Below are 13597 nucleotides of genomic sequence, written 5' to 3'. Positions count from 1 at the left end.
GTATTGTCTTCTTGCATAGCCATTTAAAATCTTATCGTAGGTCAGTGGACATGGATGTAATTAAAGTCAGTGTGTGTACTACATATCTTGTGTTAACTGGCCCCTGGTTTAGACCTGCAGGAGACAAGAGTGAAACTAAGCTCCCTGAAAAGTGCTGGAAAACCCCTCAAAAAGTCATTAAGCCCAACGTACGTTTAAAAGCAAACCAAGAGATGCATCAACATGTTATTTTTGTGCCAGTCATGTGTCACGGCAGGTGGTCAACTCAGCCACAGAAAGCCTTTAAGGTGCATGTGGCAAAAATGTTCCTCCGACATCTCAACGTCAACGTCTAGAACCCCCCCCCCCAAAATGGTGCATAGGTATAACTAATTATGAGTGTGTCAGCACAAAATGGGAGTCATTTTCTTACCTGAATTCATTAAAATTAAAAGAGAAGTATTTGTTTAAACTGATAATACTTAATACCTCTTATATGTAACCACTAAATCATATTGACTTTACTTGTAGATGAAGTCGTTTGAAATTAAAATATACTGCACCTTTGGGTCCCTACATTACAGTTTGTGAGTCACCACAGGAGCACTAAAAAATTCTCACCCTGAACAAAGATGATTAAGTCCTGCTTCATTCCACCATTGGGATTATTATTAATCAATCAAGCGCTGTTGTTATTTGGGAGCCATTAAACAAGCCCCTCGCACAGCTTTTGCGCCCGGCCTTGAAGCCAGGAACCATTGAGCTTTCCTTGTGCATTGATTGCTTCTGCTCCTGAGTGCTTCAGTGCTGACTCGGCACTTCCAAACTCCTGAAAGCTGAAGTTAGTTTGACAGAATAGGTGGCTGTTAAGTGAGGTAGACATCAGTTCAAGCCCAATCAAACCCTGAGGGCCTCATGCAGCAGTCAAACTTTGACAGTATCAACCGAAAAGTTAGCCCTGTACAGCCAGTAAGTTAGATTTACAGTAAAGTTTAACATTGGTTTTATTTCTCATTATATATCAGGACAAATATATACCAAGAAGAACTGTGATAGCTTCTTTTTCATTGTAGTTATACTAATATTTGACATTGAATTAGACAATAAATTGATGATATTCAAAAGCGACCCAAGTAGCTCCGTTGTTTGATGTTATTTTCCTGCAAAAGGGTTTCTTTTCATATTATGGGTGTAAGAATAGAGGGCGTTCCAGGGGCTGTAAAAGACCTTCGAGGCAAATTTGTGAGTTGCGTTTTCGGGGTACGTAGGTAGAATTGGCTTCGAATAAAAAGGGGAGACAGCTCTTATTTTGGCTATATGATGATGAATGATAATATAGATTTGAATAGGATCTCTGACTCATTTTTCGCTCTCTAGGCTGAAACCAGAAGTAGTAAAATGTATGTGCTGTTTGGATGAGACCCTTATTGGCTTGTTGGTACTGTGGGATACTTAAAATAGCTTATGACAGTAAGTGGCCTTGTCCTCACTAAAGCTTTGCGGCAGAAAAACAAAACATATTTCATTTTTAATCCTTTTGGAGGCTCAGCTGACAATAGAACTTCCCAATGCAAACCTTTGCCAACGTGTTTCTTTTGTTTTTCGTTTTGCAAAATGCTGCAAAAATGATGTGCTTGTAAATAAAACGTTTTTGAAAAGCTTGCCACTGCTGCAACTTGCAAAGGATGAAAGACAAGTGAACAAGAGTTGATCCCAGCATTCTCAATGTTTTGTATTTTTCTATGACTTCTCATGGGTTACATCCACACTTAGCAAACAAGCTAATACTAGTTTGTCATGATATTGAAAGGCAGCTGAACTACCAAAATGTAGTTTTTGAGTGTAGTAGAACTCCATGAAAAGACTAAAAACGCAACAAATCAAAATAATCCTTAATTGGAATAAACGTGGACTCTGCTATTGTGTCTTCATCCACAGCTGAAAATAGTCCCCAACAAATGCTCTGTTAGCTGACATGTATGCTAACATAAATGTGCTGCCAAAACCTTCAACCTATTCTTACATCGTCCATCATTATTAATTCTTAAACCCAACTTCACCATGTTTGATCATATGTCGACATGGGGGCTCAACACCGTTTCAGCAAATAGATCAATTCCCATTAACGGATGACATTTTCAGTGCTTAGATGTGACAAAGCTGTGTGATCTGAGGTGAAATGAAAACAGAAAACACCTTGAGATGTTCTTCTCTCTCCTCGTTTCCTCAAAGAACAGATCACATTTAGCAGCACTCTAACATGATTGGCTGATGGGAATCAGGTCTTCATCGCCTGATTGGTCCACAGGGTTACCGCTGGAAGACACACACACACACACACACACACACACACACACACACGCACACGCACACGCACACACCTCCCCATCCCATTCCTCCTGTGCATTACTCCAGTAAATCAAATTCAGTTCATCAAATTGACCTTGAGCTCCTCCCAGAGTACAAAGAGTGTGTGTTTATGGTGTGCTTGACATATACTGTATGTCCAGATTCTATATAAATAACACCTTCAACCATCCAAGTTACAAATGGTGAGAGAGACTGACAGAGAAAAAGACAGAGAGAGGCTTTAAAATGAAAATGACTTTTACATGAAAGCTTTCTTTTAAACTATATATAAATCTGTTTCACTTGCTCCAGCATCCACTAAACACATACTGCGAGGAAAGGACTCCCATCTTAACTCAGTCACTTTATTTTCTTGAAGCTAGTGGATAATGAATCACATTGCCATGATCAGTTCACTTTTTCTATATCTGTTCAAATATAATACTCAGCAGTCTGTAGTGAAACAGGGTAGGAGTAGAAAATGACACTTGACTGAATAAACATTTATGAAACAATTGGACTTTAATTGTAAACCTGAGATTGTCTCACTTGTTTGTAGCTGAAGTATGAAGTTTATCCTGAGGGTGATGCTACAGAAAACCCCATGGGAGGAAGCAGGAATGTGCTTAGCAAGCATCATTGCAATACCTGGTGCAGGAGGAAAACATTGTCCGTACTGGGAAGGGATGGCATCGCCAAAAAGCATCACTGAAAACATCAAAATCCACATCTAATTTCAGGAAAATACAGCCACTAGTTTAGATACTTTTATCAAGGAGAAGTTTTTACCTGAAGGTGGCCGTGCACAAAGCACAACATAGAACTATGACAGACTGTAGTGACAAGCTGTTGTATTAAACAAGTAAAAGATTGTTCATCTTGACTGTACAGACCAGACCTACCGCTCAATGAAAATGATTTAAATCACCATTACCACTCTATGGAGTATTATTTTATGGCAAAATAAAATCTATATTTACAGAATTACAGCACATTATATATGTGAGCTCCCACGTTTTTCCTCTGTTAGATTTGGCTACCTGCTCCAAAAAGTAACCTTCTTCTCCCCTCCCTCCTCCTCTTCCTCCCCTAAGAATGTATATGTATATATATATATATAATGTATAACCACTGCCTCATCTCATTCAAGGGTCAAGGTTAATTTATTTTTCATTTTACAACACAAGGTTGCACGATGATATGAAAGTTGTAGTTCTATTCATGCTACACACAATTCAATTATCTGTATATACATGATGTATATATCCAAGCTAGGTCCATTTGGTCCAGTTGGCATAAAGCTAATCTGGCCACTGCATCTGGAGTGTTTTGCGGGATGGTTTGTGTTGCAGTAAGTTGTTTTATTTTATCCAACCATGCCTCTTACCAGCCACAGTGTGGTGTGTCTGCCTCACAGTCTGCCATTGGACAGGCTAAAGAGACGCAATGCATTTTGGGGCAGTTGAGATACTCAGAAATTCTTGCTAATCTAATATATATCTGGGAATTTCTCTCACCACATACTCAAAGTTGACATCGTACCTAGTGTGAATAGTATGTTGAGATGCAATTTCAAACAGAGCCCAAGTTTTCAAGCATTAACGCCACCAGTGTTTTCTAGTGTAATAGCCTGAAACCAGTAGCAGGAACACATACTGTGTCACCAGTGTGTGTGCATTCTCGTAGGCATGCACGTTCTTAACAAAATGGAGACGCACTCATAAAAATGTCCACAGGGTGCCTTTAAAACAGTTTTTTAGCTGCTGTGTGATGTTTACCACAGTAAAATAGCCAACAGTTCTACGTCTCTAAATAGAATGCTGCAAAGAAAGAAACAAGTATCTAACTGGTTGGGTCAGGCTATACTGCTCCTCCTGACTGTCTATGTCGAATACAAATACGTCATCACTTCTTCTTTAGTGGAAAATAAACTGAAGGCTTGCTGCCCACGCCAAAAAACTGGCACTCAGAAAGCAGCATTGTATATACAGTAAGTGCTGATGGCTGCTGGACTGACTGACTGACTCACGTCTTGTTTCCTCCATAATGCATATTAGACTGACTGGAGAGCCTGAGACACAACAGCAGAGGTGTCAGCAATACGTCCAGGGCTACAAGAGGAAACCAGTATTGGTGTAATGACAGCAACACAGACGTTGGACAACTTATTGCTGAAAAAGAACAGCAAAAGTAGCACGAAGGCTCTGTCCTGACAAAACTGCGTGGCAGAATATTGAGACCTCTCTAAAGCTACACGTCAGCAGCTACGCTGTGCAGCAGCAGTGATGAGTCCCAGCCTTTTATGGATGAAGCTGGAGTGAAACGGTGGGTGACATTGCTCCCACCGTGTTTCCATTCCAATTTGCAAAATTCTGCCCTCTGACATTCAAATGTTGTACAGAACGGACGGCAGGTCGATTCAGTGTCCACAGACTCAAATCCAAGGCCAAACCCTCCCAGATAGAGCTGCAGTATGCTGATGATTATGTAGTAGTAGTAGTAGTAGTAGTAGTAGTAGTAGTAGTAGTAGTAGTAGTATGGTTGGGGTTCAACAGCATTTTACATTTACTCCAGTTTATTTATTTAAATTCAGTTTAGAATTCTGAACCTTTTAAATCCTCAGATTGTAATTAGGTGTCCTTAATGTATAAAAACATAAATATAAGATACTATAAAACACAAAGATTTAATTTTGTTGCACATTAAATCTGACACATTGATATAACAGTAACAAATTCACATTTTGAGCATCATGCATCTATTGCAACATGGACTTCCCTTTTTTCTAGAGAGCAATGTGTGATTGCAAGTGGCGTGTAGAAATTACACACACCCACACCCTTAACTTTCCTTTGACACTTGACCATATTTCTTAAGCTTGCATTTATGAACTCCAGCCTCACAGCAAAATGAAGCCGTCTCCCTTGTCCTGCTCGATACACGTTGTGCAAAGTTGCTCCACCTGAGGGAAATTTAAGCGGACTCAAAGCATAACCGCCACCAATTAATGCAGTGGAACAACAGTGAGCACACTTTCTCCTCCTTCTCTACTAATTTCTTCCCTGCCACATTTTTTTTCCGCCGTTAAATAAGCTGTGTTGAGACAATGATTTCTGTCCTGAAGGCCAAGCCTAGATCTTTATACTCATCTGCGTTCCCACCGCACTTTGGATTTAGAGAGGGATTTGTCTGAGAACCCTGAGTGGGAAAAAGAGTGGATAACTACTGTTTATCTGATGCTGTCAAATGTTCAAGGGCTGGGAGAAGGTTAGCTAAGGTTAGTCTTCTTTCCTCCTTTCCCTCATGACTTTTGATTTAACAAAGATTTCAGAAAAGAACTTTCAGAAGGAGAGGATTAGGGAGATGACACCTTTTATCCAAGCAGCAAAGTAATGCCCAAAAACCGAGAAAAGGCTCATAGAGTAGTATGACTGTGGAAGGAGGAAGATGGTTGCCACAGGAAAAAGTCTTATAAAGACAAATTTGGCAGATGGACAAAAACCTTCGATGATCTGTATGTTGGACAGCTTGTTTATCGTGGAATAACTAGTGTGAGAGACCTCTGACTAAGCTCCTACACAGCATCTTTTTTTGTCCGCAAGTCAAATTCCAGACAAATATACATGTAGACTAAACTGGCTTTGGACTGGCACGGTGGAGAATTTCTCTGCAAAGTGTCTTTTTGTCTTTGCTGATGTTGACTCATCTATTATAATGTTGATTATGCAAAAACGATAAAAGGGCGCAAAAGGCCAACCTGTCAGCTTTCCATTACAGCCTTTTATCAGCTTATACAGTGAATATCATTCAGGCAACTATTACTTCTACAGTACGCAGGGATAAAGAGTAGAGACACTTTAATCAAAAACATAGCTTGACACGGCTTATGTGATGCCTCAGAGCTTAATAGAATTATTCTGGTTTGAATGGACATTGCTGTATCTCTAAAACGGTTCACAAAGCAGGAGCGGGGATCATACACAGCTCAGTATAACTCACGGCTTTGTCTCCCGGGATCCTCTTCTTTTACATTTGAACAAAGACGATCCAAATGTGCCAAGGATTTGGTGAAACCAGACCAAGTTTGTCTCTGTTTATTATCTTTTGACAACAAGGCTTAGCTGGTTGTGAGTCACTGCTCCACTTACAGGATTCAGTAGCAGTGTTTACATGAACCCTGTTAAGGATATTCAGGTACCCCGATCATAAGCTGATACTGAATCCTGTTTGCTGATCATCACATAAGCTCTTGTTGAGAAATCTGAACCCTGCTGAGACATTACCGAGGACACCGATGCCTGTCAACATCAACGAGTTACACTTTGATTTTAACAGTATGTGCAAGCGCGTTGTTTTACTGACTAAATCACAGGTCAGAGACGAAGATTGCATCATTGATCAGCGATCATCCCATTTCTCCGCTGCAAACACTGATTCTTAAGCGGTTCAATTTCAATTCCAGTGGCAGCGTTAGCTTATATCAGCAGCTGACAGGAAACAAACTTGGATGCAAGCTGTTTCTTAGCAACGCAATTAATATAAAATGGATTCTGTGCGGTATGGATGGATGCAGGGTGAGCGGTGATTAAAAGTGCCAACAAATGGTCCAGAGCAACACTTTAAGGGGAGAAAAAAAAAAATAATATGTATATATATATATATAAACACATAGTAGTGTGCACACAGGAAAAGTAATTGCTCAACCACACAAGAACTCATGCATGAGAGCCTAAAATGGAACTAAGCAATTATTTATATGCACCTGTGCATATAGGGACACTCAACATATATGCACATCAGTTCTATTCATCCCTCTCTTCCACACTGTCTTACGCTCTCTCACATACACACACCTGTAAGACAGCTAAGATAGTGAATCATGGGCGGGCAGATATTGCTATGTCAGCGTCAGTGTGCTGTTCATTAAACGCTCCTATAGCAACACCTCAGTTTGCTTCGGATTTCTCTCTCTCTCTCTGAATTCCTTTTTAATCCATCTCTGTCTCTTTCACTTCCATGAGCCCTCGTTGCTGTGGCGTGCCAAAGAGCACCTGTCCATCAAAGAATGTAGACTGTACAGTGGTGCACACAGCACTGACTGTAAAGTTATTTAAAGTCTCCGTTGGTGGCCATTTTCTTTGTCTCTTCAGCCATTTTGACCATCATGCTGTCCCAATTCTTTGACTGTGTAATGGCTCAGCAGAGAATCAGGTTTGAGCCCAGATACAAAACTGAAGGTGAAGACTTCACACCTTTACTCATACGATCAGACAGGAGTTCAAACACCAGACTGGTATAGAGCCATAAGCTGTATAAAACATGTCCAAAGACAACAGGCAGAGGGTCCAAGGTCTGATCGACAGGCAGCGATCAAACTGGCAAAGCAGGCAGAAGAGAAGGCTGGACAGCGAGGTGTGAGCACAATAGACAATCTGGTAAAGAATGAATGCAATTTATAGCTGCCAATTAACCGAACCTGCACGTCTTCAGACTGTCTGTCACCTTTTATTAATGAAAGGTGGATAAAAGGTGGAAATACCGAAGTCTGCTGATTTGAATAATTTCTTATTGATCGTAGTTTGTCAGTCTTTTTCTAAGCAATACGTGATCACATCACCATTCAAACGCACATGTAGTTATCACATTAACATGGAGTCATGTCAGTATGATTAACGCTGTGACATTGTGTTTCTGATGGTCTTTAGTTCAGTATTAATTTGATTCTTTTCCTGGTTCGAACTGTTAAATTCATTTAAGTACAAAACTAGGCCCATGCAAGCACTGTTCCTAGAGGTAAAAGCTCAGCAGCCACTTATCCAAACTGACTTTGACTGGAAAATAAACTAATAATAATATTTCATACCATGCTGCATCGTACTTGTCCTAATGTTTCTATTTCTCTTTGTACCCTTTCTTTTTCTTCCTCCATTGCTCTTGGACTCATCCCATCTCACTTCATCCCTTCCTCGCCTCCGTCTCTCCTGTCTTTTATCTCTCCGCATTTTGCTGCAGTTCATTTTTATGCTGATGAGTCAAAATACTAACGATACCGGGGGCAGCTGCAGGCTGAGGGAGAACTCTGTCTTTCTTTCACGGTTGCTTACTTTGTCTCCTCAGATGCCCCTTTGTCTGTCTCCTAACCTTTTCCCTTCACCACCTCCTCCTCATCCTCCCACCTTCGCTCTCCCTTTAATCCTTTTCTTCCCCCCTTCTTTTACCCTCACTTCAACTTGTCTGTTTCTTCTTGTCACTCTCACCATTTTCCCCTCCCTCCATCTTTTCTACTGTCACACTCTCTCCCTCTCTGGTCCCACAGAAACTGCTGGGTAATCCCACTAACTGGAACAGCTCAGCTAATTGGACTCAATAGTTTCTGACACATTCTCTCCCTCTCCTCATGTTGTCGCCTTGTTTTCCTAAATATGTCTTGTTTTGTCACAGTATTTTGCGGTATACTGAGTCCCTACCTCCCATGTCCTTCTCTCCTCTTTTCTTTTTTCCCCTCCTCTTCACTACTTATCTGTTCCCATCTTTGCCCAAATCCTTCAGACCACTGGCTTTCATCATCTTTCATCTTTTTTTTCTGTGCTGCTGATGCTTGGTGACAGGTTTCTCTCGTTTCTCTTGTTCTTGTTTGCAACGCTCAGCATTTTTCTGCCTTAGCGTCACGAGGCATTATTTCATGGGATGTTAAACTCCTGCAGGGACAGTAAGAGGGCTTGCGTAAGACATCTTCCAGGGATCGTGCCTTGTTGTGTAATAAGCAAATCATATTCATACTCTATACTCACAGCTCTCACTCTCCTTTATTCCTTTGTCTTGCATCATGATTATGCAACAACTCTCCACTAGTCAATCTGCTTTTCTGTTTCAGCGTAAGTAAAATTGTACACACCCTGATTCATGGTCCCTCTCTCTGATATCATGGCACCATTAAGCTATACTACAGTGGTTGCCCGCCTCCTGCTAGGAGACCGTCAGAGGAGGACGTCAAGGTCAAATCATCAGTTTTCTCCCTGGACATGTGGACGTTTTAATGACCTGAGAATGAGCTTATATTATGCAGTAATACACCAATTACATGGTGATTTTTTAAGGCGGATTGTTGGGTTATTTTCAGGACAAAAGAAATTGAATAAAGGGATTATTTTTCCTTTAGAATTATGCTCCTGGCATTATGAAATATAAATATAAAATATTATAAAAGGTCTCTGAAACAGTATGCAGATGAGAAACTATGAGAAAAGACCATCGTCTCTTTTTCTTCTGCTCCATCTTTCAGTAAATGTGTCTAAAAACACTGTTTAGATTTGGCTCCCCTTCTGATGTCATGAGGGGATCTCTTGAACATGTGACCTCCTGCAGCCCTTAAGCAGGCCATCTGTCCTCACCCTCTGAAGACCTCCTGTATTTGCCATTGTTTTTTTCCTCATTTACAAAATCTCCTGGTAACACAAAGAAGTGAGAGCAAAGCAGAAGCAGATTGTTCTGTTCTTACAGAGCTTTCAGAAAGAGGCTGAAAACAGCTGCAACAGCCATGTCGACTATGAGAAAAATAACGTGGTTTTTGAACATTAAACCACGTAAACCTGTTCTGGAAGGACCTCCAAATACCAGAATGAACTTAACTTTCCCCACATATTCCTTTAAAGGTCCCATACTCTGCTAATTTTGAAGTCGTGACAGTCAGTAAATCCTGGCCATAGTAAGGAAAACCATTTGTTTAGCATGCATGAATGAGATATGAGCAGCATTAAACATTCTGGTGCTATGCAGGTAGCGGAGAGTGCCTCCTGTCCAAATTTGTGTATATTATCAAATTCAAATTTTATTTGTCACTATATAGTAAAGAAATGAGCAGAGAAATGCTTTGCTACTGTCTCCAGTAGATTGAAGTGAAGTTACTGATGTAAAAAGTTAGTTAATTTGATATGTACAATAAGTAACAATGAGTATAAGGGTAAAACTTACAAGGACTCTAACAGAGACTATACAGTTAATGTAGAAGTCGGAGAACATGATAGAGGAAAATTATAAAAGCAAGAATAGATATTTACATATCAAAATAGATCATTTTGAGATAAATGTGTAAAAATAATGAAAGCACTGAAAGGGGCTAAAATTACAAAACAGTTTTAACTTAAATCATTCAGAGGGAAACTGGGTTGTTTAAGTAACAGGTATTAAGCAGCAGTGGCGTCCCAGAAGTCCACTTATCTCGTATCTGTCTGACGTTGATCTGTCTTTACTTCACTGCATCTTACAGAATAACTCCATAGTTTGACATCTCGGTCCTATGGCCGCCTGCTGTAGCTGCCATTGTGTCTCATGCATTTCCTCTCCTTTCTCCCTCTTCCTCAGGAGGTCCTCCTGATGTGGGCAAGATGCTGGGCGGGGAAGAGAAGGAGGAGGACCCCGACGCAGCGAAGAAAGAGGAGGAGAGACAGGAGGCGCTGAGGCAGCAGGAGGAGGAGAGGAAGGCCAAATATGCCAAGATGGAGGCGGAGCGGGAAAGCATGAGACAAGGCATCAGGGATAAGGTATAATGACAATGACCAGCCAAGTCAAGCCTCACGGTCACCTGTACAAAGAACAACCAAACAGGGGATTCATTTTCTAGCAGTGGATGCTAAATGTGAAAACTAAAATGGAGAGAAATAAAACAGAGAAGCAAAAGTAATAAAATCAACATAAAATTGTGTCAAGTCCATGTGAGACGTTTTGATGTTTTTGGACGGCGTCCTGTCTTTTGATGTTTAAGTAGCTTCTAAAAGCTTCACATCTTGGCTGCGTGACAGCAAAACTCTCTTTCTAACAGACCTGTGTTTGACATAGACTATTACCACACTGTTTCTGTTTGCTTTTATGTTATTTTTGACTTTCTCCAGGATTATAAAATAGATCAGTGGAGCATCAGGAAGGAGTTGTACCGAACTGAGAGAAGTAGAAAGCCGTAGATGAAGAAAAATGTGGAGCCATGATTAATACGAATAAATGTGAGTTTTTAGACAGAATTGGGTGGATCAGAGAGACGACTGCATTAGACTGCAGTCCGAGACGAGCTTTTGCAGAAATTCTGATCCAAAGCTTCTATCCAAACAGTATCATATTTAACGAATTCATTTCAATGTGATGTATCTCTTTTGAGTCAAAGTTTGCTTCTCTTCTCCACAATTGTGAGGCTGTGGGGCTGCTGTGAGGGTAAAGGCTGCAGTGTAACCACTTCACTGACAAGACAGGCAGTCTGTGGGTGGGGCAGGTCTGAGGGGGATACTGTGAATCAGAGCGAATGAAGAGCAGCCCTCCTCTATTCTCAAGTTCTCCCAGAGGAGAACAAGTCCCAAAGTGCTTGTTATGGAAAGGCTTCTGTCGGCTTTCTCCACTTCTTTATCCCGTTGTCCACATTATAGCTGAAATCTGTAACGTTCAAACTAGAGTATGACAAACGGCAATATGATAACAATGTCTCAATAACCCCGAGTATGGAGAGCATTTAAGTGTTTCATAACACTCCTTTGTGCAAGTTGACAAAAGTGATGTATTATTTTTAGAAAGCTCACAGTCTCAAATTCTGTCTTTGGTTTTGACGAATGATGATTCCCAGCCTGTCCTCATACTGAAAGCAATAGCTGTGGTCATTTGTTCAAGGGGGTTAAAATGTCCACTGTGAATGTAGGCGACCTCTAGTGGGCACAGTAATTATGATGGCAGCAAGGGAGGAGCTCCCTGACGTTGTATAAAAAGCGCAGAAGTCTGCATACGGTGGTCAGGGTGAGTGGATGGATGGGCCAAACACAGAGCTTTCACCCTGGAGACGGCTGTTTGTGTTGTAGTGTAAAAACAGAAGTCAATATTGAGTTAGGGTTAACCTTAACCCTTTTAATGTACCGTAAGGTAACGCAGTCACCAATGTGGTGCCTAAACCTAACCAAACTGACACTTTCATAATGTTAACTTATGTCACATATGCAATGCAAGTTATTTGCTTGATTGTGGTAACCATAGAGGACACTGAACGTGGGAGGCATTAGAAATCGACCTATTCTGTCGTTTCTGTACGAGGATGTGTTGATAATTCCACAAATCCACTTTTTTTTCAATGCAGCTTTGGTAGCAAGAGCTTTCACAGCTGGTATGAGTTTTGTTGTACGCCTTTGTCAAACAAATACATCCCAAAGATTTTTGACGTGCACCCAAGACATCTACTCTGTTTTTGACATATTCCAGACCACTGCTTTGCTAAGAGACACAGACAGGAATAAGAGAACGATGAAGCCTCGAGGAAAAGCCTTCATGAAAAGTTCACTTTTCAGTAGGATGGACGAGTAGCATCTGCCGCATTTATGTTGTCGTAATTACAGGTTTCACTCTTGGCGCTTAAAAATACAGAAGTGCCAGTATTTCCAAGCAAGTTATTCCATCTGAGCACCATCATTCAATGCAATTAAACCCAAATGTAATGCCTCATATTGCCAATGCACAGAATACTTCACCCTACATTCGTACGCACACACACACACACACACACTAATAAGATGAGAATGCATCGAGTGACATGCAATTCAGTTTTTCAACAGAAAAAAAACATCTTCAAAGTCAATCTCTAACTTCCAAGTACTTCTTCTTCTGTGTTTGACCACCAGTACGGCTTGAAAAAGCGCGAGGAGGCGGAGGCGGAGGCAGCAGCCGCCGCAGAGGAGCCTGCTGCCGGCAGCTTGACTCGACCCAAGAAGGCCGTGCCGACCGGCTGCGGTGACGAAGAGGAAGAGGAAAGCATCATGGACACAGTGATGAAATACCTGCCAGGCCCGCTGCAAGACATGCTGAAGAAGTAGGCCAGCTGGGCCGCTAATGCTAACGGTATCTAGCTCAGTTCATAGGCTACATTCACAAGGTTGGCTCAGATCAGGTGTTTCTTTTTTTTTTTTTTTTTTCCATCCACATGACAGATGTGAACTTTTCTCTGTTAAGTGCATAAATTGAAGTTTAATCCAGTGTGGTCTTTTGATTTTCGGACAAACTGGAGTTTTGTGGTGGGGGAGGTGAGTCGGATGTGAGCCAGCAGTGTGACCTGTGGCCGTTAGACTAAGCTAGGCTGACCAGGTGAACGTTAGCAAGGCTACACTAATGAAGCTAACAGCAAGCAGAGGCGCTAAAAACACAATGTTCGATGGTTTATCCTTTCAGTCTGAGAGGCTTTAAACTCATTTTTTCTGTCCTCTGCGGTAGCTGCAGAGCTCCCTCACAGCGCTGAAAATAATCTGTTCAC

General features: G+C 41.1%; 1 protein-coding gene across 1 annotated transcript; it reads left to right on the top strand.

Moving 5' to 3' along the window:
• Positions 1-7647: 7647 nt before the first annotated feature.
• cplx2a (complexin 2a) lies at positions 7648-13163 on the top strand. The gene is made up of 3 exons (XM_070827719.1): positions 7648-7678; positions 10690-10868; positions 12972-13163. Exons 1-3 carry the CDS (start codon positions 7648-7650, stop codon positions 13161-13163), a joined length of 402 nt encoding a protein of 133 aa, XP_070683820.1.
• Positions 13164-13597: the final 434 nt, after the last annotated feature.

This window comes from Pempheris klunzingeri, chromosome 3 (assembly GCF_042242105.1).
Source record: "Pempheris klunzingeri isolate RE-2024b chromosome 3, fPemKlu1.hap1, whole genome shotgun sequence".
Taxonomy (NCBI): Eukaryota; Metazoa; Chordata; class Actinopteri; order Acropomatiformes; family Pempheridae; genus Pempheris; species Pempheris klunzingeri.
The sequence above is the reverse complement of the archived record's forward strand: the minus strand, read 5'-3'. Positions and strand labels throughout refer to the sequence as shown.